General features: G+C 41.8%; 3 protein-coding genes across 4 annotated transcripts; 1 reads left to right on the forward strand and 2 right to left on the reverse strand.

Moving 5' to 3' along the window:
- Nucleotides 1-277: 277 nt before the first annotated feature.
- Nucleotides 278-20,456, reverse strand: MLH3 (mutL homolog 3). 2 transcript variants are annotated; one of them, XM_039705418.1, is made up of 13 exons: nt 20,167-20,456; nt 16,305-19,643; nt 12,776-12,874; nt 12,062-12,132; nt 10,982-11,086; nt 8,937-9,009; nt 8,223-8,294; nt 7,143-7,251; nt 3,862-4,021; nt 3,202-3,225; nt 2,921-3,002; nt 1,512-1,663; nt 278-775 (listed from the first exon to the last, which is right to left on the reverse strand). In XM_039705418.1, exons 2-13 carry the CDS (start codon nt 19,582-19,584, stop codon nt 698-700), a joined length of 4,305 nt encoding a protein of 1,434 aa, XP_039561352.1. In that variant the 5' UTR covers nt 19,585-19,643; nt 20,167-20,456; the 3' UTR covers nt 278-697. The 2 variants fall into 2 exon arrangements, with proteins under 2 accessions (XP_039561352.1, XP_039561353.1); XM_039705419.1 differs by lacking the exon at nt 12,776-12,874.
- A 233-nt stretch (nt 20,457-20,689) lies between these two features.
- ACYP1 (acylphosphatase 1) lies at nt 20,690-21,879 on the reverse strand. The gene is made up of 2 exons (XM_039705425.1): nt 21,693-21,879; nt 20,690-21,334 (listed from the first exon to the last, which is right to left on the reverse strand). The coding sequence occupies exons 1-2, from the start codon at nt 21,774-21,776 to the stop codon at nt 21,119-21,121; spliced, it is 300 nt and encodes a 99-aa protein (XP_039561359.1). The 5' UTR covers nt 21,777-21,879; the 3' UTR covers nt 20,690-21,118.
- A 54-nt stretch (nt 21,880-21,933) lies between these two features.
- Nucleotides 21,934-25,566, forward strand: ZC2HC1C (zinc finger C2HC-type containing 1C). The gene is made up of 3 exons (XM_039705424.1): nt 21,934-22,325; nt 22,816-24,046; nt 24,719-25,566. The coding sequence occupies exons 2-3, from the start codon at nt 22,823-22,825 to the stop codon at nt 24,983-24,985; spliced, it is 1,491 nt and encodes a 496-aa protein (XP_039561358.1). The 5' UTR covers nt 21,934-22,325; nt 22,816-22,822; the 3' UTR covers nt 24,986-25,566.
- Nucleotides 25,567-25,804: the final 238 nt, after the last annotated feature.

Genomic DNA, 25,804 nt, shown 5'->3' on the forward strand with positions numbered 1-25,804 from the left:
AGCCAGCTTTACAGTGTGCTTTCACATGTAAATGTGATAGGAGTAGGATCCTATCAACAGTTGTCTTCAAAATGGATATTCAGCTATTGAGTTATTCCTATGGGGCTAAGTGGGGATTTAGAAATCTCTCACTCGAGAGCACAAACTCAAGGAGCTGGAGAAGGCAGCTGTGTGTGTCATTCATTGCCTAGTTAAGTGTTTCTGGATTCTAAGTTGGCCTAAATGTACTATGAAGCTGGTCGATCCTCATTCCAACCACTGCCATGAGCCCAAGGAGTGAGTTGAGTGTGAACTTTATTAAGAAATACCTTCCAATTTTCAAAGTACTATAAAATACACTAATTAAAATTCCCCTCTCTATTACACAGAATTATACTGTGCTTGCAGAAAAGTGCTTTGCTTCAGTACCTGCAAGTGGCTGCAGCTCCTTGCACCCCGCAGGCCAGCACTGACATAGCACCCAGACTTACAGCGCTGTTCCTTAAGGTCAAAGGTGCTTCTCCAGGCTCCAAGGGTGGGCTCCTCCTGCCATGTTCTCCTGGTTGGTCTCTGCTTCTTTGGTCAGTAGTTGGTGGAGAGCTTTGGTGACTGCACTGGCTCAGAACTTGGCTCCACACAGGGTAGTGTAGTCTAACAACAGGATCATGGATCATACCAGTGCTTCTAGTGGTTGCAGTTCACAGTTTTAACTTTTTTTTTAAATAGGTTCTTTTTTTTTTCCAAATAGCTGCCATGCAAGTGCCATCTTCCTCAGTCTAGTCAAATTGGGTTTAGGCTGGAGGGAGAAAAATTAAGAAGCACAAGTTATAACTGAGTAAATAAGTTTAAGTGTTTCCATACTCTTTGCCCTAACACAGTCATTCCTAAGTTAATATCTAATTCAAAGTCCCACCTGACTTTCAACAGAATCCAATTTAATAACAATAAAGCACAGTAATAGCAAAAGGGAGGAGTAATGATTTTGTTTTAAATTTAAATGTCACCTGATTTAAATATAATTTAAATGTAACCTTTTCTAGTGGAAGGTGTTCAGAGTCATGGCAACTAGATGATCTTTAAGGTCCCTTTGAACCCAAACCATTCTATGATTTTATAACAAATGTTGCTATTCCTATGCTTTATCCCCATTTTATAGCATCTTAAACTTTGGGAAAGTAAGCATTTGTTTAATTAGCATATTTGCCACTAGCAGAATTTCAGAATTTCCATGTTTTCCAAATTTTGCACTTTAAAACTGCAAGGACTTTAAATGTATGCTTAACCTTAAGGACACTATTCAAGTCAGTGTGACTATTCAAATAATATATGGTAAGATCCTTGCTAAAGTGTTTACAAGACAGATGGCTTTTGTCCTAAAGTTTCATTTTATTGATAACAATATGTTACAAGTCAAGTAATATAAGGCCAGTGGGGATGGTTTCCAACTGGACGATCTTAGTTCTCACACCCGTACATGATGCACCCCTGGTAACCCAGAATGTGGATTACCAGAGGTGTGTCCCACACAGTACCTGTTTTTCCTGCTGTAGATGGTCTATGTCTGCAAGAGGCAGCATTGAAGGTCTTCCATGAGCACACTGGAAGGGTAGCTTACAAGATGACAAAGCTTCAATAAGCCTGCAGCTTTCCTCCAAAGTCAAATGCTCATTAAACTTAATAGCTCCTGAAAAAGAGAGATGCATTCTTGCCCCTGCTGCCAAAGAGGACTCCCTTCCACAGCTGTGGATTTCAGTGAAAACACTGGGGACATCTCCAAAAGACTACCTGAGAGGCTGCAAAGGCAACCCAAAGGCTGCAGTGCAGCAGACTTGGGGCTTAGCTCAGTTGAAGAGTGCTGTATAAGGAGATCAGCTTTCCATGGCTTAAACTTTAACGTAGTCCAAGTCTGATGGACAGTAAGATTATTGTGCTTTAGGTAATGTTGCAAGAGGCAAATGGGCTTTTGTGTGTGTGTTACAGCTAAGTTGGAAGCAGTTCACAAATCAAGAAGTATTAAACCAAGACAACAGTTAACAGTTTCATAGGCTTTAGTGGCTCTCTGTGGGTGCCACAGACAGGTGTCACTTCTGAAGCCAAGTGCTAGCCCTGCCACTGAGTAGTCTCACAAGTGAGCACTTAAAGGTGTCCAGAGGAGATTCAAGCAGAACATTAGGGAGTTATTCCAGAGGTGTTTACAAACTTTAGCCTTCACAGATACACAAGACCATCTGCAATATACTTTCAGCCGTGGTACTTTTTTAGACACAAAAACCCAAAACCTATTAACTGCCAATTGAAAATTGAGACACTGTTGAGAAAACAGATACTTCTGGTTCACATTTGCCCTTTCAGTGTGATCCTGTTGATACTGTATATGGCACAGGAATTGCAACAAGAGGCTGGAGCTACTGCAGTCAAGACCAAGAAGGCCTGCTCCTTGCCCAGTGCTGGGAATAAACAGGTCCCTAAGAAGATGTAAATTTTTACCGCACTCATTCCAAAAGTACTTGAAATGTTGCAGGCACACTTAAACTATCACTTGGGATACTTAAAGGAAATTAAAAATTTGGAAAGAGTGGCTAAGTGTTCTTTCCTGCATGCTTTCAGGCAGATTCTATCTCCTTCCCCCTTGGCCCAACATAGAGCTGTTATCTGAATGGTTTAGAGCACACACAGATGAATGCATCTCAGAACTGTATGTTTCACAAAAAGGTTGGGAAGTATGTTAGGCCCATACATTAATAAATTGGGGGAGTATTGCTTATACCTTAGTGCTGTCCATGAGCACTACCTCCTCATCCCTAAGAAATAGTCTTTAACCCTGCAATAGCTGCAAACACATCCAAACACTGCCCCAGGGAGGATGATGCGTAGAGACAAAGGTTTGGGGGAAAAAAAAAAAAGAAAAAGAAGGAATGAAAGAAAAGTACAGTTTCCCTACCATGACAAGCCTGGGAAGCTAACACCTTCAGAAACGTCAGAGGCAGTGTCCCTCGTGCTCCTCCTCTTGTGGTCTGCAATAGCTAAAAGCAGCAAGGAAACATCATGTTACTTTCCATTTAATATGAGAAGAAAGAACTGTAACACAAAGGAAACTGAAAATGAGGAAAAGCTAGGGAATTATTTAGTCCACTCTCTCATTTGAAGCTCAACAGGCTCCCTTTGATTCACGCAGTAAGCATTGGATGTTACAGTCAATTCCAGAAGTAGACAGCAACTCACCTCAACTTGTTCTTGAATAAGCTCCTAGAAAGAAAAAAGGTAATGTCATCAGTTGCTATTTTTCCCCTCCATCCCCCTACCCTACTTTGTTCACATCTGTGTGTAATTTACTCTGTGACTGCCAGAATAAGTGATACTGTTTGTAGTACACTGACCACAGTGTGGAAGATCTAGGTGGAAGTCCTGACCTCCCACTGCAAGTAATCTCTTCAGAAATGTCTCTCTCAAACTGCAGAACATCTGAAACAGTGGTTTTTAGAAAGCCCCACTGACCGAGTAGAGATTTCATGGAACTTTAATACTGCTGATACACAATTATTATTTGTTACGACTTATTCATTTTACTGTTCCTTCATTTAATAATTTTTCTGTTCCTTCAAACATTTACTGTCCATTCAAGCATCCATGCAGTAAACTGTTAAAATATCTTTGCTATATACAGTTTTTCTTACCTTCTCCACTAGTGCAAGTCTGAAACAGTCCTCTATAATATCAGTTCAGTGATTTCAGTTTTGGGACTATTTAGCTACTAAAAGGGTTGGCATTCACATTTGCCAGGGGATTTCATTGTGTCCTTCATAACAGAGATCCTGTAATACCCTGGGCCATGTGTACAGAACAAGACCTACTATCATAACTTCACCCATGTCCACAGCTGACCTCCACAATACTTTTAGTGATAGGTTGTCTTTTCCGTCGTAGTTCGTTGGCTTCTCTTTCTATAAAACACATTGGCACTTTCCTCACAAGAATCAAGGAGTTGTTTGTCTCAGGAAATGATAATTCAAGACCCAAGTCCTCCAAATTTTTGTAGCAGCATCTGAGGAAAAAAAAAACAACAGAAAGAAGACATCAACCATTGTATCTGTGACTCCACAGCACATGTAAATATTTCTGTAGTCCACATACATGGTTTCTCATATCTTTTCCTGTAACAGTTTCCCATCTCAAAATCCATGCCTCATGAGATTCCAAGTAATTTTGCCTTTTTGGATTATGGATGTTTTTTCTCTCCAATCAACCGTGCATTTTTCATGTTCCACAACTACAAGATCTAAGAGTTCCTGTATTATGTGAAGAGAGGCTTTATTTCTAAATCTAAATCTATTTCTAAATCTGCCTTTTCTGAAGATGCATGAGATGTCTGGTTCAACATACAAACATTCCAAATACTGAAATTACACAGCATCAAAACTTCTTTAATCTAAAAGAACTGTGATTTCAATTAACACATATTAGCAAATTCTTAAAATGGAAACAATATTTTAATAAATTTATGATGGTTTTATGAACTTTACAACCTGTTAAGCAAAGAAAACACAGGAAAGAACAACCTCTAGTTAATTATGACATATGTCAGCCTGTGGATGGAAAAATACACACAAAAATGAGACTTCAGAGACAGATGAGAGCTTATCTTCCAAATGAAAACAACTGTAACAATATATAATTTATTAATTCAGGGAGCATTGACTTAAAACAAAGGTGGTAACAGTTAGTTCTAGAAAAGAAATTCTTTGAACAAAAAATAGAAAGAAGCAAATCTAAACTTACCTAAATCAATAATGAGAATAGTACAATTATTAGCCTCCATGGCCTGTGAAATTATACTAAAAAAAAAGAAGACATGTATAGCCTTCAGCAGACTATACAGAAAGAAAGACAAAAGCCCATTGTGAATGAAATGACAATATCCAAGCAGCTATTGAAGTCAACTGGGCTTTTCTATTTTTTTTAATCATTATTAAAAGAAAAAATAAAGAAGGAAGTTCAAGAGAGTCAACAGAACAATGCATTACTACAATGCTTAGTAGATAAATAACAGAAGCAAAGCTGCAGGTGACCCAGAGTCCAGCTAAACAATTAAACTGCAAGCATAGCTGAAGTTAAAGGTCTTTTAGACAAGTTAATTTATTTTATTACACCAAACTTTACCACAGAACACAGTCACAGTTTGACAGTAACAGTAACAACAGAATCTAGATTTTCCCATAATACTTTTAATTCCTAATGTTTTAGTAATGACAATCTCACAGAGCATTTGCAAAGGGATGAACTGCTAGTACAGACTGAAAAATTATTAAGTCACACAATAAAAGTACTAGTAAGCTAGCACTAGTAAGCTTCTTGCTGAGAATCACAACTGAGTTCCCTCTGTGCCCCTCATATTCAACCAGTGTCCTTAGAAGAAGCACCCTACTTCTTGATTTACTTCCTTACTTAGTTTTGCAGAATGTTTGTGATTTACCTGATTAAAAAACAAGTAGCTCTCAGAATTTATTAGCTCTTTCAAAAAACCTTTAATGCCACCTCTTAAAAGCAGATAAAAAAGGAAATGCAAAAGGTTGTCATGGATAGAGAAGCACCATCCATTATGATTTAGAGACTACGGAAGCAAGGTGTGCTGGCAGCAGATGGTCAGCGTTCAACACGAGTCCTGATCTGTATCCTCATGATTGTTTATTAATGATGTGGAAAAGAAGAGGCATGGTGAAGCAAGGAAATTTGTAGAAAGCACAAAATTCTTTCTGTCAGCTGAGACTAGAGACAAAGCTGAACTCAATCAGAATTTAAAACAAGTAGAAAAATTAAGATTAGTAGGATGAATGAAAAATGGGCAGAAAAACTGAATTTATTCCTCCTAAAGACAAATAAATACAAATTATTAGAAGTAATTTAATCTATTTCTACTTTTGGCTGGCTTCTACATAAACAACACAAATTCAAATAATAACCCCCACTACTCTGTTTCTTTGCCTTGACCATCCACAGACAAGCAGCTCATGCAAGCAGCAGTAGACAAAAAAGGAATATCAGGTGTGGATATAATCCACAGAATATCAGGTGTGGATATAATAAACAGAAAACATGGGCACAGCGGCAAAGCTACTGTACAAATCAATGGGATTCTCTCACTTGGTATATTGTATTCAATTTCAGCCATCCATTCTCTAAAGTAGATCTATTAGAAATGAGAGACATTCATAGATGAGTGCAAAAATAAATGGAAGTCGAACAAGAGGCATTACAAATATTGTGACGTTGGCAAGAACATCATTGAGAGGTGGGAACAAAAAAAATCCAATTGTTACAGAAGTATGAACACCACTAAGCAAGTGTATCCCTGTAAGAGGCAACAATCTTAATAAGGACTGAATCAGCAGCTGTTGAGCTGATTTTGTATTGCCACAGGAACCACCAAAAAAAAAATAAAGAACACTAATGAGGCAATACTGACAGAACTTCATCTGAAAATTCAGAGCAATGCACTGAAAAAACCTCACAAATGCATGTGGCAGGTGACAGACAGGGATGTGGGGGAAAAGAAAGTTTGATGAATGTCCAATAGGTCTGCAATAGTCCAACAAGAAATCTGTATCTAAACTCTTGAAGTACAAAAGTTAAATATCCTAATTGTAGCTAGGTCACCATTCTGAAACACTTGGGAAACAGTGTTCATTAGTTACTCTTGGCAGTCACCTAGGAAAAAGGAATGTGTTTTTGAAGGAGTCACAATACAGACTTTCCATACCCCATGCTCCTCTTCTCAAAAGTGCCTGTAAAGTCAGTACCTAGGTCGACAGTCTGGGCACTGCACTCCTTTGTGCACTCCGAGGTCCTGAGCCCCAGACAGGAGGAACTGTTGGAAGCTGCTTTGGCAGTCTTCTGGCCCACACATGAAGGTTTACTTTCCCAGGGAAATCAGAGCACATTGCAAAGGCACAGAAATGGCACACCCCAGGGTTTTGTCTCGAGATGTTGTAACAACATGCCTAAGAAGCATATCTGTTTCCCTCAGTACAGACAGAGCCAACTGGGCTCTGCTCAGGAAAGAATCAACAAATTTTCTCCTGAGTTTCATGATAATCTGGCAATATATAGAGATCTTCCTGGTCAACAGAGCCATCCCCCAAAATTGAGAGCTATTTGTCACTACTAACCGTAGAAATCTTCTTTGCTCTTCAGTAACTTCAATCTCCAAAGGGGGAGAGATGGAGGATGACAGTATTTTCTTCTTGCCACATGCTGCAGCTTCCTTCTCATAGGAATCTGTGAATGAAACATTTAGAAGTATCCCTCTTAAAATATTTACGGAGGCATTACCCTTAATGACCCTCTGGTTTGGCATGTAGTCCCCTGCTTGGATTAAAAAATGACCACAGAATGCCTTCTCTTGAAACTTGTGGAGGACTGGGAATGTCACAAACCAGACATCCAGTCTCTGGGGAAGGGTTGGTTAATGCCACTTTGTTTTTTTCCCACCAGTTCCAAAAAAGAGTCACCCTAAATAGCAAAACAACCTACTGATATATTTGGTTCAACTCAGAGAGAACAATTTTTCCACAGAAAAGTCAGATATAAATGGAGTTAAAATACTATTCATTAAGCATTTCTCCCTTCAGTCTTTACCTTTTTTTCAGTACCTGACCAAAAGGAGCAGAGTTCCTGGAACACTCAGCAGGAACTGCGCAGTGTTTGTTGATGTAAGAGAAGGTCAATGATTTTTAAGTACTTGATGGATGGCTATTGTGCTTTTTAACACTGAAACCAATGGCTAATGAGCTTACACAGAAGACTATTATCCCTTTGCAAACAGTCAGACTGTGGAAATTTTAGGCTTTAAGCACAGTATTCAGCTAAAAAGGAACCAAATTAACTAGGCTCTTTACTCGGCATCCCGTGTCTTATTCTTCACAGTATAACCACACAAACTTATTGATGTTGTTTTATTTCCTCTTCATTGTTTTTCCTATCAGTCTTCCTGCTCTTTCATTATGTCAGGACTATTTTAGTTCAATAGTTCTGTGGGTAGGGAGTCTATCTTTTATTTTTGGAAAGGCTATAGGAATTTTCAGCTGCCAATATTATGATTGCTACAGATACTGAATGTCTGCACTCTTCTAGGGATCAGGATAAAGATGTCAAATGGATATCCTATAGGTTCTGGGCATCCCAGAGAGCTCATCTGAACTTTTCTGTGCACTGATTATCTTTGTTTCTTAGACCACCTGAATCCTCACCTGCAATCAGCTGCTCCAAGCGGATCCGTTCATGAGCTGCATGTTGGTCCACCAAAATCAAGAGGTTTCCATCTAAAAATGTACCACAACAGATGAGAAATAGGCAACTTTGTACCAGACAACTGCAGTGGTGAGGAAGAATAACCACTTCCCAGAGGCCACATTTAGAAGATAAGTATCAGCTTGTTTCACAGAAACAAAGTGAGGAGGAGGCTGTGTTGGCAGAACATAAAGTTACTACAGAACAGAAATTCAGTGGTCCAAAATGGTGGTTAAATTAGGGAATTAAATTGAGTCAGAAACTCTTGTCTATTGACATCTTCATCTAACTTCAGAATGAGAGCTGAGGTCACCTATAAACTGTTCTGTTTGACACAATCTTTGAAAATGTTACAAAACCTACTGATTTTGAATGCCTTTTTTGTACAGCTTCAGAAAGCTTCAACAATGAATATGTCCAGACACTGTGAACAGAGCCTGAAAGATATTAGCAATTTGAGTACAATCTATTTTTACAACATTAATCTGAAAGCAGTAGGAACACTCAGCAATGTCCAAAATAAAGATAAAGAAGATCCAAGAAATTTCAAGCGAAGACTAAAGTTTTCCTCTACTAACAATATCATCCCAAGGCAAGAAGAGATTACAAATAGGACAGTGCTCCCTCTGCAGTCCACTTGACAGCCACCTCAACTTCATCCTTACCAGTCTTACCTGTCTTTTTTTCCATTCCATTCCTGGTGTTAATTAAACAAGCAATAAATTTATTGTCCACTTGCTGAAGAACCTGTAAGATACTCATAAAACTCATTATAGAGCAGTACAATTATTTTTAAAACGAAGGCAAACAAAAGAAACAACAATCAAAATGGATCAAGACTAACAAATAGCTAGTATGACAACTAGAGGACTGAAAGCTACATCTTTCCTAACCCAAAGGGCCTAGCAAAACTAGACTGAGAAGCTATATAGTTATTCTTTATCAATACAGTGGGGAATTAAATGTGGAAAAAGGCAGACATTATTTAAACTAAATAGAATACTGGCAGAAGATCAAATGACCATTAAATGGTCACAAAACAGTTTAGTCTGGAACTAAGTGTTGAAATATATTTTAAAAAAATCTGGATAAACTTTTTCAAAGATAGTAATAAGGGCATGGGTACTACTGTTCTAAGGTGAATTAAATAGTCAGGTAGAAACCTCCTTGAGTTGGGAATGAAAGCTGGGCAGTGACTCCGAATAATAATTGATCTGTTGATATCACCAAAAGAGAATGTAAACAACTTTTTTTAACTTGCTAATAATCTGCAGAAGAAGGAAGCAATTTTTCCCTTCATTTTTTTGATGTAGAATTTGCCTCTGTGACTCGATTCCACTTTCCCCTCAAGCATCAAAAATCAACCTTGCAATATTGAGATGAGGTGCACAATGCTTTCAGTATCTTATTGTTTCTTATAGATTTCAAATAAACAGATATGGTGTTATGGAGTAATTTCTCCCAATGTTACATAGACAGCTCACCCAGAATTCTCTGTTTCACAACATGTGCATTGTTCACCTGGTAGGTAAAAATTAATGTATTTCTTTTCAGGGGTACAAGACTAATGATTCCTTTTCTTCTTTTCCTATTGCATGATGCAACGTTATCTGCTTTTAATCTTTTGTAGAGAGGTTCTCAAAATTGCTGTAGGGTACTGAAGGCAGTATTTAGCTTTTTCAGAGATAAGAAGTACTAACTTCCTCTAATTTTGCCTTCTTAAAAACATAGAGAGGAAAGCATGACACAGGTAATCACAGAAACTTTCAGTTAGTTTTAAAGAACAATTCTTATTATAAGAAAACAGACAAACGGTACCTTCCATTCTCCATCTTTCCTCTCTTGTCTTTGTGAAACATAACCTCTTCACTACAGTAACTTTATTTACTCCTATTAGTTATGCACTCACAACATAAGTAATGGAATCATTTGAATCCTTGTCCACCCTGGAGATGAACATTTCCATGCCTCACCCAGTCAGGACCTGCAGTCTCAAAGTCAGCAACCTGACTGTGTAAGAGTAGTGCCAGCTGGACCTTTTGCTACTGGGATGCAAGAGAGGGAGAGAATCCACTCTGGCACTTCTACCCAAGCAAACCATCACATATGTAAGCTGAAGACTTATATTTACATTAGCTTTTAAGCTCACACACAAAACATTTGATTCAAAAAACACAAATAATAAAATTTGATGTTATTATGCCACTATTAAAATCACTTTTAAGCACAGACATAAATCTTAGGGTGAAATCTCAAGTTTTTTCATTAAACCTTGGATTTGATTTTGAAATCACTCTGCTAAGGAATTAAATTTCTAAGGTGAAAACAAAAGGAAGATACAGGGCACAGATGTAGGAGAAATATAAACTAAGAAAATGCTAAACAAATACAAAAATTGTACTTTGAACTATCATTTCGTTAATAATGTTTCTAAGCAGCAGTAACAGGGCTATCTCTTGATTTTGATCTAATCATACTAGTCAAGTAATCTTAGAGTCACTTGCAGATAGCTGATTAATCATGAGATGTTACTAAGATATGGCATGACACACATGTCCACTGCTATCACACATGACCAAGAATTCAGTTAGTGCTTGTGAAAATTAGGAATGTGAACTGTTTTCCTGGATATTTCTTTCCTACCAGGCAGAAACATCAGCAAATCCCACCTGCTGAGTAGGATTTAGGGGATGAAAGGTAGTAATAGATTATATTATACCTGCATTGAATGAACCATGTCTTTGGTGAAACGATAAGGATACAAGATATTGTGAATTTTCACAGCCAGACTGTCAGCCTGACCGCTGGTCACATCAACTGCAATCTGTAAAAACAGGATTTCACATCAAGGAAAGGCTCAACAATATGGCAAAAAACCCCAAACACACAGAGCAAATACTCCAAACAAACCAGTTTTAACAAAAACTGGAAATAACTACAATTCACAAACCAAGCTTTCTATACAAGAATAACAGCAACTAAAAAAATCATCTGGCAATACCCATACTTCTACTCCCATGTATCTTTCCCATCTAGCTATTACCTGCTAATTTCAATGCATCCAGCTGATTCCAAGTACCTATCAAAAGCTGAATTAATTATCAGCCTACGTGAGCTCTCGGGGGATGGCATTACAAAGGATGGATTACCCTGGAATGAGTCAGAGCACACGTCAGTGCAAGGACTGAGTAGAAGTGTTCCCTTCCAGAAACTCACCAGCAGGTGGTTTGCAGCTCCATGCCTATTGTTTGCAGGTGGAAATGGTTACATACATATGTTTACACACACACAACATGAGGATTAAAGATAATGCTACCTCATGACAGCAAAGGAAGTTTTTCTAAAAGCTCCAACATTGTTTCCCTCTCACATGCTGTAATCCTGCCAGGCTTTAAAAACAGCTATGGTAAAATACATTTTTAAGACCTGTTCAAACCTGGGTTATTTTATCTCTGTCCACAAAGCAGACAGACACTATATTACAATTTTGCCATTCGATAACTTTTAATTTTGAAATGACTATCTCTGTAGAGGGAAAGAGAGTTTACAATGTTTTGGTTTTGGAATTATGTAAAATGAAAGATTAGCCTGATACCTGCCTCTCTTTGAATAAATCCACAACAATGACTTGCATCTAAACAGTCTATAAAACCCAAAACTTCCAGGTCCATAGTGTAATATATCCCTGGATAACTTATATGCAACAATCATTATATTTGCCATTTTGGACCCATTGTCATAAAATAACAGAAATCTAAAATTATTCCTATTTCAGCATGATATGCAAGGTAACACTTACCTCTGGGCAGGGAACAAAAACAGGATTATCCCATTCCAAAAGCAATGACTGGAGAGACTCCCCTTCAGCATCTAGGAACAAACACATAGATAATACAGGAACTACCACCATCTGTCAATAGAATGTTCACTGGGGACCTCAACCTCACACAAGTAATTTTGTCTTCATGAAAAGGGGAGAGCGTACAAATAAATAATGGAACATGGCATTAGGCTTCTGTACTGTCTGCTTTAACTAGGAAGGGCAATGTGTATTTTTCTGACTCCTAAAAATGCTGCAGAACAATTCAGCAAGCCTGGAAAAGGGGTGGAGGGATGGTATGGAAAGAACGACATGTTTAGCTACCCACTCCCTCTGACAAAGTTACATACCAAAAATATTATTTCATCCTTTCCACTGCAAAAAAAAAAAGTGTGAGGATTGAAGCTATTTTTCACATTCCAAGGCTGGAATGAGTACAAAGAAGGGAGTAGGTAATTATTCTTTAAACTCAGGACATAATTCAACAAAGAACTGGGTATTTCATCCTGTAAATAAGTATTCTTTAACCTGCCTTCAACCCAAAAAAATTTTTTCCAGTTCTAGATCTGAGATGACTCACACAGTCCCATTGTTAACAGACCTTGAGTAATTCTGGTTCCTGTTGGGACATCTGGGATAATTCTTTGATTTGTTTTTACCACAGAACACTGTGTCCTGGAAAGCTGGCCCTACCTCTCAGATTCTGGCTTGTCTGATTCTTCTCTTTTTGAGGTCTAGGAAGGAAGGGAAGCACAATCTCACTTCTAAAGGGATGGCATCTGAACTGAAACCCTAAACAAAGAAATAAATTTACTGCTGCATAATAAGCAGCATGCAAAATTACTAAAAGCTATACATTTATTATATTCTTATAAAGGAGCATGTGCTTAGCCCTATAAAATTTTGAGTATCATGCAGATCTTGCAACCTAATATTGAGAAATAACAACACATATGTAAAAAGCTGAGAATTATCAGACATACATGCCTTGGGAAATGTAAAAATATTACCATGGTTTCTGCAGGACTGTATTTAAAAATTGGCTGCTGCCTTAAACTTGCAATAATTATTTCCAGAATTAGTGCAACCAGAAGTGTTTTTCCCAAAGAGAAAGGACACATACAGTAGTATATCAGAGATCAAAACATTGTTGAATTCCCTCTGTTAAGCAGCAAAACTGTCAGTCTATCACCATTCCTATCAATACTCAATACATTTATCAGGAATTTGTAAAACTGAAAACCACAAGTCAGTGAGCCCACATGAGGTAACAGAGTTAGTCCAACAAAATGTTCTCACCCACCCAGAAATGATATAATATTACAAACTTGTATTGTTATCAAGATATTAAGAAAAGTGGCTCAGATTTCCAGCACATTGGTAAACATTTCACCCTTCCTTTGGTACAATTCAGTCTTCTATTCTCTTTGTGAAATAATAATGAATTAATAAAGTTCCCTTCTACCAAGAAATTCAGGGTGTGCATTCAGGAAAAGAGGCAGAGTGATAATGCCAAAGAAAACCAGCTGTGTGCTGATAAGCTCAGTGTGAAAAGACTCTATAAAATCTTAGGCCAGTCCACAGATTCTGGACTGTTGGCTCCATTCCAGTGAGGACTAGTGACCCTGGGGATTGAGAATCCTTCCAAGAATCCAAACTGACAGCCCAGCACTGGAGAGTAACTTGAGAGAGAGTCCCATTGTCACAAAACCCAGAGGAAAGGACAAAATGGCCCAATGTAGTTCCTGCTAAACTGTGGCAAATTGAAGAATGCTGCCTGATTCAGATTCTGGCAGAACTTTTATAGCTATTGTCATAAAAAGACAATATCTCTCAAGTTCACAGAAGAATCTATAATCTGTAACAACACAAGTCTAGTATTTTATACATGTAATAGACAAAATTTCCTGTTTTTTCTTGAAGGAAAAATCCTTATTCAAGATATATATTGTTCAGAAAGTTAGGATTTACTTGCTCCACGACTGGTGAGACTTCAGACTTGGCAGAGGTACTATTAATATGATTCTTCTGACAAGTGCCATCAGAAAAGGTGGTGAGGATAGTAATGTATACACTTCATGCAGGCAAATGCCATACAATGAATACTTGAGCATTCATTTTCACTTGCCTCAGATCATGAAGATATACCAGTGTAATGACACAGCACAATGTAAGGAATAAAAATTGCCAATATAGCTGGCGTAACAACAAAGACCAGGTTGAGCTAGGATAGTTTCCTACTACAAATGCATTGTTCAGAAAGGCATCCAATGGTGAAAGGAAGTTTGATGAATTTTCCTGTAACAATCAGTTTAATCAGTATGAAGATGCCTGTGTCTGGCCTACAAAATCTAACATCTCTGTTGAGCACGTGGCTTGTGGCTGGAAAAGATGACAGATGGTCACTGCTGCCATGAAAAGGAGGATATGGATTATTCTTACCTACATCCACCTATTGCTAAGCAGTGTAACTTCCCTAGAATTGTGTATAAGATGCTATTCTTAGGGGCTATGAAATTCTAAGTCAACCATGGGGTTACTGACACTACTCTAAAAACCAAAATGAAAGCATACAAGTGAGGAAATTATTCTGCTCCTGGGTCTTAACAGCAATCCAAAACAGCACACAACATTAAGAGATGTCAATGCTGTGTTAGGACACAGTTATGTTTATTCCTATGGCTGAAAGGAACAAACATCCTTTGCTTCAAAAACATGAAAGAATGTGTTTGTTGAACTTTGAAAACCTAAGACCTATAGGATCTAGCCACAGTCCAAACACCTTGTGAAGATTTGGGAGGTCCAGCTCTTAAGCTAAGTAAAGAATAAAATCAGACATGTCGCCAAAGAACTGGCAGAGTTTAGAAAGACTGGCACCACTGACACAACGGAGAGTAACAGAGAGTTAATGCTAAGGCTAAGGACAGTGCCATGGGAAGTAAAAAGATGCAATACAATACATGTCTTCAAAGCCTACAGACTGTACACCATCTGAAAGCATAAGAGTACATGAGGTATTATCTCTATAAACATGAATGCACTATCCAACATTTTGGATAGAAGGTCAATTTCTACATCTCAGGGCTTTGGCTGGTTACTAAAGAGTACTGTGGGCAACCAAACTGGTATACCACAGAAAGTAAAATGTTAGTGAAGGAGTGTATATTTGTGCTTGCAAGTAATTTTGCTTAATAAAAACTTGCATCAAATTTTCTTCAATGGAACACAATAGATATGAAAAGCTTTTGGCATCAATTATTATACATAAAGGGGAATAGCTCAATAACTAAAACACCTACTGCACCAGTGTTCCTGTGACTGGTGACAACCAAGGAAGTAACAGACAAAAATGGAACAAACCAAAGGGCATGACAATTGATTAGACAAATTTTTTACATGACAACTAGAAAGAAGTCCAAACAACTTTTCCAAACAATTTATGTAGTAGAAAATAAAATCTACACCAAGAATGGCTGCATCTTCACTCATAAAATCTGCCTATAGACAGAATGAACAACTACAAGAACACAGATATATCCCTTGAAGAGAAAATTACCAAAGACAGTACTAGACAGACAAACTAGATCAGGAATACATTGCAGGGTTCTTTCACTAGTGGAAAAGGTCCACCATCAAAACAGCAACAATGCTGTACAACATCTGCTACAAAGTGTGAAAGAACAGCCTGCCTTCTAAAACCCATGGAGACTACACATTCTCAATGAAGTTAGATTTTGTATTCATCTTTCAAGGGTCGCTTTAAATTTTGTATGCAGTTTGAAAAAAGATCATTTTAATACAAGGTTCTCTTTAACAACACTTTCTTAGAAACATAATTGTTTAGGATAAAATGGTAAAAAACATGGTACTTTTCTGGTACATTTACTTTGAAGTATGTTTCTCATTTTATATGTGACAACAGTTATATATAACTGTCATCACAGAGAATGTCATGATACCCAGTGAAAACTAGGCAGCTATCTGTAATTGTCATGATGCTGACATTTATTTTTATCATTTTATTCAAAATGATCTTTTAATAGCTTTACTGTTAATGCTTCACTGTCTCCATAGTTCCCAACACTTTCTTGTTTTCCATGCAGCTGTTAGCCATAAGGTAGTGACTAACTCAGTAAAAGCTCTCAGGTGCTGCCAGCAAGATTATTTCATGCACCTAGAACAGTTTTCCTCATCCCATTTTTACAACCACCACCCGTCTTACCATTCTCTGAAACAACATTCACAGCCATTGTTGTTATATCTTGAATGCAGGCAGTTTGAAATCCTTCACTAGGAGGAGTGCCGTAGGTGCTGAGTCCAGTTGCTGTATTGATGTACACTGTCTTACCCGACAAAGCATCAAAATCTTGGAGCCAGACAGAACATGAATCATTCCTGGGATTGCCTGTGCTTGTGTTGTCAGCAGAGAATTCCAAGTTCCTTTGTAAGGTCACATGGGGAACCTCAGTATCTTTCATATTTCGTTCTGAGGATTCACCTAACGTACTTTTTTCTTTACAGATGATGTTAGTACAATCATTTTTAGCAGGTAATGATAAAACTGAAGAGACTGTGTACTCTCCTTCTATACTGCTGAGAGGTGATGAGCTGACAGGACTCTTCACAGACTCTGCTATCACACCATCTGATTGCGAGCACACGGTCTCCTTAGAAATGCTGGACTTACACACCCTCATTTTTTCCACTGAGGGTTTATATGTTTGACAAACATTATACAAAAAATCATTATTTGAGGATTCACAATCAAAAGAATGGTTATCTTTTCTATTTGAGTCTGTTTGGCACTGTTCACCACGTTGTCCTACTTCTTTGTGATCAGTTTTCATTCTGGACAGTTTGGATGATAATGATCCTGGAGATCTTTGACAACTTGTAGTTTTGTTACTAACCAGAGAGTAATCAGACAATGTCAAAGGACTCTGACAAAGGGCTCGTTTGTCCTGTGACATTTCTCCACTGCAAAATAAAGTCTTTTCCAAGGAACCAAAACCTTGGTTAATATTAGAATCTGTATCTTCTGCAGGTGGAGTTTCACAGCTGCTGAAGTTATCATGATTGCCATTCCCATTCTTTGAAAAGTCACAGTTAGTTTCTGAATTAAGAACTGGGAGACCACATTCATTTCGCTCTGACGTGGGTGTTGGTAGCGTAGACTTAACTCTCCCATAACACCTCCTGAACTTTTCTAATGATCCCAGCTGTGTGGACAAGCTCAGCTTCTTAGAGGGCTGTGATCTTGGCACAGCTATCTGTCTTCTAGCGTTTTTGATAACAATTTTCTTGCGAGGAATACCTGAAGAAGTTGCCAGCGGCAATTCCGTACTGTTTGATGTTTCATAAGGTCGTTTATTGGTAGCAGTAGCCATAGCTACCTCCTCCCTCACCCCGTGTGACAAAGGTTTGTTCTCATGACCAGCAGTCTTGCATACTTCTCTGCTAAAAGAAGCTGTGTATTCTTTATTACTATTACTGGAAATACCCTTAGCATTTGAAGACTGAATCACAACATTCGCTTTGTGGTCAGAAATATCCTTGGCACTGACAGGGCCAGGCCTACACCGTGTGTTTACAGCAAGATTTGTTTCTGTTTGTTCACAGTCCTGTGGGGACTCATTCTGCATAACACTTTTTATGAGGTCTGTAAGGCAGAGCTTTAAGGGTATTGAACTAACAGCGCCTCTTCTGGCATCACCTATCACTTCAGCTGTTCCCCCGTTTCTTCTTGCATTACACAGTCTCATTAATGAACTTCCAGAGACAGTTTCAGGTCCCACTGCTGTTTCAGGGGGGTCTTCTCTCTCAAGCAGTGATTGAATAACATCCTTATTTAAGACAAGAACCTTACTGCTTTCCTGCATTACCTGACCTTGCCGGCTGCCCACATCTTTTATATTATTCTCTGCACAATCCCCTAGGTCACCACAACCATCTATTTCTCTTATTTCTGATCTGGCCCCTCCACTGAAAGAGGAACAAAGATGTTCTGAAGGTTTCAGACAAATATCAGATACTTTTTGGGAACTGCTAGTGTGTTTTGGCTCCTGTTCTGAGGTATTTGACTTAATTAAATCAGAACCTGTGTCATCTTTGCTTGGCAATGGAATCTCTGCTTTATTGTTTCTACATGGATCAGATGATTCAGCAGTGTTCTGAACTGGAGCATTTTTAGTTTCCTGTACATTTTTACTTGATTCTATAAGACCTGAACTTTTTTTCCTAGTGATGGATTTTCTCTTGACATCTTTTGATTGCAAGCTACGTATTTCATAAGAATCCACAATTTCATTACATGCTTTCTTAAAACTTTCTTGGATGCTCTTCTCATCAAGAATTGAAGGCTTCAGAACTGGAGCATTATGCAAACAAAAGTCATTATGTTCATTAAATTCTCTGATGTCCTCACTACTGGGTTCAATAAATAAATGCTCTCGTTTCAAGAATATTTTCACTCCTTCCTCTATGCAAGTTAGAAGAACATCCCAGTTCTGGAACTCAATCAGAGTCTTTGCAGGTTCCAGGCACACATCATAGTCACTGTATGCACAGGTTACATTGAGAATAAAGATCCCATACAGCTCTGGCCCACAGCGATGGCGACCGGGACTTGAATTAGCCTGTCGGCTTGCAGGGACACTCCTTGCCTTGCAAATCACGCTTTCTTTTCTTAATAAAAAATCAATTAGTTTATGTAGTCTTGTCTTTAAAACAAGCCTCCTATTCACATACAAGAACTGCATATTCTTATTGTAATGTCCCTCAGTACTGATAAAACCACTTATCTCAAATCCCCCAGACTTGTGGTTTATTTCTCGCAGCTTCTGGGATCTGCCCAGTCCATAAATTTGACAAAACCGAGAGTATACGTCTCTTGTCTTAGGGAGCTGAAGCACCATAGAACAAGAAACATCGTTTCTTAAAGAAAGAGAAACAGAAGGATGCATTAGTGAAACAGCCTCTACCTTCTGTCTCACTCTCTCAATTTCCAGCACAGGATCCATGCACTTTCTCCTCACTGGTAACTGATGGAACAGATTGCACACGGTGACTGTGGTTCCGCCACTTGGTCTGTTCAATTCAGCCTCACACACTTCCAGCGCCTGCCCATTGTGAAACAGTTTCATAAATGTTTTTGCTGTCCTGCTGGTCTTAGATGAGATTTCCACTACACTGGCCATGTTGACTATACTTGCCAAAGCCTCTCCTCTGAAGCCATAGAAAGTCAGGTTCTCCAAGTCTCTCACGGAGCTGCACTTGCTGGTGAAGTAGCGCTTTCCAACAGCCTTTAGGTCCTCCTTCCCCATCCCAGAGCCATTGTCCACCACCTGGATCTTAAAAGCTTCCAAATCCACCCTGACAGCTACACATGTTGCTTTGGCATCGATGCTGTTGAGGACAAGCTCCTCGACACAGTGTCCGAGTGAGCTGACAGTGACTCCGGAACGCAGCCTGGCTCGCACATCTTCCACCAAACGTTTGATCATGTCAAAATCTGACAGATGAGAACCACCAGAAACTGCAGGGAGCTCACTGCTCCATGTCCCTTAAAACACAGAGAGACAAGGGGGGAAAAATTAAATAAATACAAATTAAAGACATGAAAAGACTTTTGATTTCTTTCATTCGCCCTCATAAATACACTTTTCTTAGCCTTCTTGGCATTCAGAGGCTTTTTCTGTGATTACTTTCATGCTCATGCTCTGACTACACATTGTCAGTGCCTTCGGGGTAGATGGCCAGATCCTGAGCCTCAGCTCCTTACTAACAACACGCTGTGTTCTCAAACTTAGCATATCCAAATCACACTCCTACCGTGTGAGGCAAAACTCAAAGGACCTGCAAACCACAGGTTTTTTTCAATTTTGCAATTTTCATCAGAATTATAGAGTAAATATCACCAAGAACCGGGCAGAGAGCTGCTTTTCTCCTGTTTTTACATCCCCACAAAAAATTGACAGTCCTGGTCAAACAGCATCTGCTGCTACATATCCAGGAAAGGAGAAAAGCAGGCTTGGCAATGGGTGTCAGGCACAAAGAGCAAGCTGTTTATGCGAAAGAGAACCCACTGTTTTCAAGTCCTTGGCGCTCACTGGTTTCCTAGCGGCATTCAAGGGGCCTGCTAGCCGTGCCCGAGGATCCGGTGCCGCCGCTGTGACAGGTCGCGCGAGGCTCCCTGGCGCCGGGGCTGAGGAGGGCAGCGCGGACCCACCACACGCTGTCCGTGCCCTCCCCTCACAGCCGGAGCGCTCTCTGCTTCCCCTTCCCGGCCGCCCCGGGCCCCTCAGCGCGCCCCGGGCCCCTCAGCGCGCACCGCACCGCACCGGGCCGGGCCGGCACCGCAACGGCCGCGGCGCGCAGCCGCGAGCGGGCGGGGCCCGGCTAAGAGCACGCCGGGAGTTGTAGTTCCCACCCGACGGGGCCCAGAGGCCGGGAAAGGCGGGAGCTCGGCCCGGCTGCGGGAAGCACGGCTCCCCCCGGCCATCCCGCACAGCGGCACCGAGCGGGGAGGGACAGGGGCAGCTTTGGCAACAAGATCCCGCTCCGAGGCCGTCATCCACTCAGCCCCTCCATCCGACATCCATTCCACACAGGAGGCGAAATCCAAGCAATTTTACTCTACAGAAAATATGAAGTTCTGGGATAAAATAAATTGTTTCTGAGACATTTAGTGCACAGAAATAGTGTTTTTAATGATGTTTTCTAGCAGCATTGACCCTGTGATTTCCTTCACATCCACACACCACCAGTTTCAGACTTATGTACAATTCCCAAAACCACATACACTTGTAAACAGAGGTTCTGGCCCTGAACAGCCCCTTTAACAGAGACAACATAGCTCTTCCTCTATCCGCTGGAATTCTGTGAAAAGCTGAGCATCAAACTAACAAAACAATAAATTAGAAATCTAATAAAATAAAGTTCTCTAGAGCGGAACACTGGCTGACTGAATGAGTGAGGAAGAGAGGCAATGTTCCGTGAGGGCAGCTCATGCTCCAGACTGCTTCTTCCAGGACAAAGTCACCTCAAAATCTGGAATTCCTTGTGCTCCAGCGCCTCGATCTTCTTCTCGTTGCTGAACTCTGCTCGGCTGATACGGGACTGGGGACTTCCTATCTTCCTGAGCCATTCCTGCAGCTCCTGCACCCTGGCAGCTGGACCCTGGATTTGCCCTTGAACAGTGCCGTGGCTGGTGTTTTGGACCCAGCCAACAAGCCCCAGTCTCTTAGCCTCTCCCTGAGAAAACAATGCAGAGCAAAATGAGGTTAATCCAAACTGTAAGAGAGCAACAGAACAATATTCACATAGAGGAGCCAATTTTGCTGGCAAGACACAGCCCCCCAAGGAAGTTGGGATCTTCAGCCCCCTGTGGCTCAGGGCAACGGGAAAGCAGCAGAGCATTCACTCGACTACTCAATATTCTTTCACACGACAAGCTGGGGCTGAAACTCTCTCTTCAGTCATGCTTACATAACCTGCCCGGGCTGCCAGCAGCACGGCGATGCCGGCCCCCTTCAGCGGCAGCGGCAGCAGCCGGAGCCCAGCCCCCGGCCGCGGCACGGCCCTGCCCGCCCGGCTCGACCGCGGCACGCACCTGGGTGTACTTGCGGAAGAACACGCCTTGCACCTTGCCGTACACCTCGTAGTCCACGGACACCAAGCCCTCGCCGTCCGCCATGGCGGCACCGCCTCCCGCTCCTCCGCCCGCTGCGGCCGCCGCGCGCCCCGCTGCGCCTGGGGGCGTGGCCTGCCTCCCGCGGCCAATGAAGAGCCGCAGCGGGGTCGGTCCCTCATTCGCCGCCTCACGAATAATGCACACCCCCCCGCCTCATGAATAATGCACACCCGACCCCTCACGAATAATGCACACCCCACCGCCTCACGAATAATGCACACCCCACCGCCTCACGAATAATACATCTCGGACCGCCTCATGAATAATGCATCAGGGCCGCCCACGGGCGCCGCGCTCGTGCCGCGGTGGAACGGCCGCGCGGCCGGGAGCGATCCAGGGGCGCGCGCCGGCCGGAGCGGCGCCGGTCTCCCGGCAACAGCCGCCAGCAGCGCCCGGACGGCGCGGCGGAGACAGCCTCTGGGCGGGCAGAGCTCCGCGCCGCGGCCCCGGGCAGCGGCAGCAGGGTCGGGTCTCTCGGGCCGTAAGCGCAGCGTGTGGAGACGCAGCTTGCCGAGGAGGGAGGCCGGCGGAGCGCCGGGCGCGGCCCCGCAGGTAACCCCGCTCGCCCCGCGGCGTGAGCACCCGACACACCACGGGGGATGTGGTGGAACGAGCCACAGGAAGATTGTGCCGAGCTTGGTGGGACTCCTGCATGTCAGATGTGTGTGACAGAGTGGTGAATCACATTGCCAGAACTGAAGGGACACGTTATGGGAAACTGCCTGGGGACTATACAATTCCTCTGTCATTGCAGTATATTTCCGCTGCTACCATGGTAAGGCAGGGCTCAGCCAGAAAGAGAGATAAGTGTGTCTTATTTCTGGCTACATAAACAGTTGGGACAAGAAGAGGCAGCATGGAAGCTCCCTAGATAAAAGGAATGTAAAGATATATAGAAAGCAGAAAAGCTACCAAACCTTTACTAATACTTATTATAACCTCTGTCTGCAGCGTCCATGCATAAACTGTTAGGAGAAGATTTGTCCCGTTTGGATAAAATTGTTTGTAATGGCTTTGCTTCTAACCTCAGGCTCTTTCTCAGGCACTGAATGGATTTTTTTCCACCGGTGGCTCCTGTGGTGGCAGCTACTAAGTTTTCTCCTGGTTCCCAGCTGAAATACCAGAAGGACAACTTTCAGCATGGAGTCATAATTGACAAAGAGGAAAGTTTAAAAGATCTCTATGCACAAAAGAACCAAAGATATTCTTATTCTATGTCTGCAGAAAGCACTCAGGACAAGCCCAGGCATGGAGGCTTCTGGTCAGGTGGACTAGAGAGCAAGTATCTCATCAGCCAGACCTGTACTCTGTCAGCTAAATCATTAGGCAGACATAAAGAAGGAGTGGACCGTGCATATCCCCTGCAACCAATTTCTCACCACAAGAGTGCAAGAGATCCACTGCTCAGCACTGGAAGTTCCCCCCACGTGCAGGAAGCTCCAAATAGTAGATCGAGCTCAATAAGCAAAGAGATGGCTCTAGCAGGGAGATCTCAGTTAGCTGCGGTGCTCTGCCCTTGGACACGAGAGCCTGAACCATCAGCTGCCCATCTACACAGGAGAGAGCTGGCCTACATCCTAAAGCTGGAGGCAGATAGAAGGAACCTAGAAGAGGCAATTCAAAAGAAAAAGGCCCTTCTTGGAGAGAAGCTAAAGAGGACAGAGGAGACACTCAGGAGGATTCAAAGAGAGAAGGAGCTTATCAAAGTAGGGGAGAAAAGTGAAGTGGAGAGGACATACGAGCAAAAGGCCACAAGGCACCTTGAAGGGAAAACTTTCAGAGCTGCAGACACGCCAGGTGTTGGGATCTTCAGCAGGGCACAGTCTGCAGAGGACACCATTCCCAAGTCTGGCACCACTCCCCATCCCCAAGAGCTGGCTGTGGGGAAACTCAAGGAGTGGCTGGTGGCCGCAAAACACAACAAAACAAACAGCAAAACACAAGACAACATACCCATGGAGCATTTAGCTTCTGGTTCAAAACTGGTCCCAAAGCAGAGCCTTTCTCTCTCTGCCCTCTCAGACCAAGATTCTGATGACCACCCTTCTGCAGAGCTGCCACACATGGAGGCTGCTGGTGCTGTGGAGCAGGAGGGCTTTGGACAGTGCAGCTTCTGCAGTCGTAAGTTTCTCTGCACAAGGCTTGAGAAACACATGAGTATCTGTAGCAAGAACCAAGACTCCAAGAGGAAAGTGTTCGACTCTAGCAAGGCCAGGGCTAGGGGAACAGAACTGGAACAGTATCAGCAGCAGAAGAGCTCAAGGACTCCTCAGGTAATGTGCAGTCCCTTTGCCTCCCTGGATCCACATCTACTGTTCACACTCCTTCCACTTCAACCTCTGACTGAGATGCAAGCACCTTCCCACGTACATGGGGCCAAGGGATACAATACAGCTATTGCCTCTGAAAGGTTCTTGCCAAATGGATAAATAGATCCATTTAAAATCTCATAGATGGAGGCAGGAGTCCTGACTTGGCTTTATAATCTGTTAAGGGTGCACTACTGGAGAAAGCTCAGTTCCTTGCCGTAGTTAGGATGCAGACTGGTTCTGCTGCAGTAAAACTCTGTGACATCAAGGGCTGCAGGGAGCTGACTGAAAATCCAGATAATAGCAGAGTCTGTTAAAATAAAGGCAGTGGAAACATGCAGCTCTGTTCCTGCAAAGGAGATGTAGCAACCCTCCTTAGTTCCTTGGCCCTACTGCTTGCTTTTCTGGTTATCCTCAAGCTCTTTCTAAATACTGATGTTTCCATCAGTATTTCCTTTACATCCTCCTTTGTGCTGGTCTTTCTGATTCCCTTTGTGGGACTCAGCCTCTCAGGCTGGGTTTTACATCACCAGGGAATGCACAGGGACAGGAGACATGGGTTGGGCTCTGAGTGTAAGTTTGAGAATGGAGGCTGATGGTGGTCCCAGTTGCCCTGACTGCCTTTCCCTTCCGCAGAGTAAAACACCGCCCAGAAAGAGCAACTGGAAACAGAAGCACGAGGCTCTCATCCACATCATGGCACAGGCCCGCCAGGCGGAGCAAATCCTCGCTAAGGGGAGGAAGGTGTCTGGCCTGCCCCCACTGCCTCCCGTCGAAAATCCAGACTATGTTGCCTGCACCTACTGTGGACGCAAGTTTGCTCCCCGAGTAGCTGAGAGGCATATTCCCAAATGCAAAAACATCAGGAACAGGCCCCCACCTCCACCACAGAGGAGGCGCTGATGAGGCCGAGCCCAGCTGTATCTGCTGCTGTGATTCCCTGCCTGGTTTTTGCCAGACTCACAGTTATAGACATTTGTGTTTTCTATAGTCTCGACACTGGCTGCAAGCTTCTATGTACAGCAAGTGAACAGCTCAGGACTAATCAGCTGAAAAACAGAGCTTGTATACTTTGACCTGCACCCTAGGTTGCCCAACAAAAGATGCTGCTTTCCTCAGCATAAGAAGCTCAGGATCAGAAATTCCAGGGGTTAGAAAAGCTAGCAATAGCAGGCACTTACTGTTTGGATCTTCACATCAATTCATGTGCATAGAACAAGGATACTCTGAATCAGCCAGGCCCTTGAGGCAACAGCACAACCATCACAATCAGATTTAGTATTTTAAAAAATGGAGTTTTCTTCCTGCAGGCCAAGTTGCTAGGAACCTCTAAAAGCAAAGTTTTCACCCTTTCTTAAGTCATCTGCTTATTTCATCTTGGTTCCTGCAATGGGAGGGAATTATTACAAAAACATATCCCTTCTTTTGTTTTCTTCTTGACATGTTATTTTTCTAGATTGTGATTATTAAATGTATTAAACTAGTGCTCTTGTGTAAAAGTTATTTTAAATGGTCACAGAGTTCTGTGTTCTCACAGTAAGAATGACTACTTTGTATGAGAAAGTTGCAACAAGCGAACAAGGAATACAAAAGTTCCAGAAGCTCCTTTTGCAAGTCCTCTTGTAGCAATAGCAGCAGCTCATGGGAACCTAGAGAAAGATCTAAAGCAACTAGATTAAACTGGAATAGTCAGAAGCTGAATATGAAAAAATACTCCAGCCT

Source organism: Passer montanus, unplaced genomic scaffold, assembly GCF_014805655.1.
Source record: "Passer montanus isolate IOZ18808 unplaced genomic scaffold, ASM1480565v1 scaffold18, whole genome shotgun sequence".
Taxonomy (NCBI): domain Eukaryota; kingdom Metazoa; phylum Chordata; class Aves; order Passeriformes; family Passeridae; genus Passer; species Passer montanus.

What these genes read in the sequence shown, in the direction of transcription:
- MLH3 (XM_039705418.1), bottom strand. Translation starts at nt 19,584, where the DNA reads ATGATCAAACGTTTGGTGGAAGATGTGCGAGCCAGGCTGCGTTCCGGA. An exon ending in TCACTAAAAGTATTGTGGAG is followed by an intron (nt 3,226 to 3,861) that starts GTCAGCTGTGGA and finishes TTTTCTTTCTAG; the next exon opens with GAGCTTATTCAAGAACAAGT. An exon ending in TTATTCAAGAACAAGTTGAG is followed by an intron (nt 3,003 to 3,201) that starts GTGAGTTGCTGT and finishes TGCTGCTTTTAG; the next exon opens with CTATTGCAGACCACAAGAGG.
- ACYP1 (XM_039705425.1), bottom strand. Translation starts at nt 21,776, where the DNA reads ATGGCGGACGGCGAGGGCTTGGTGTCCGTGGACTACGAGGTGTACGGC. An exon ending in TCTTCCGCAAGTACACCCAG is followed by an intron (nt 21,335 to 21,692) that starts GTGCGTGCCGCG and finishes TTGTTTTCTCAG; the next exon opens with GGAGAGGCTAAGAGACTGGG.
- ZC2HC1C (XM_039705424.1), top strand. Translation starts at nt 22,823, where the DNA reads ATGGATTTTTTTCCACCGGTGGCTCCTGTGGTGGCAGCTACTAAGTTT. An exon ending in AGAGCTCAAGGACTCCTCAG is followed by an intron (nt 24,047 to 24,718) that starts GTAATGTGCAGT and finishes TCCCTTCCGCAG; the next exon opens with AGTAAAACACCGCCCAGAAA.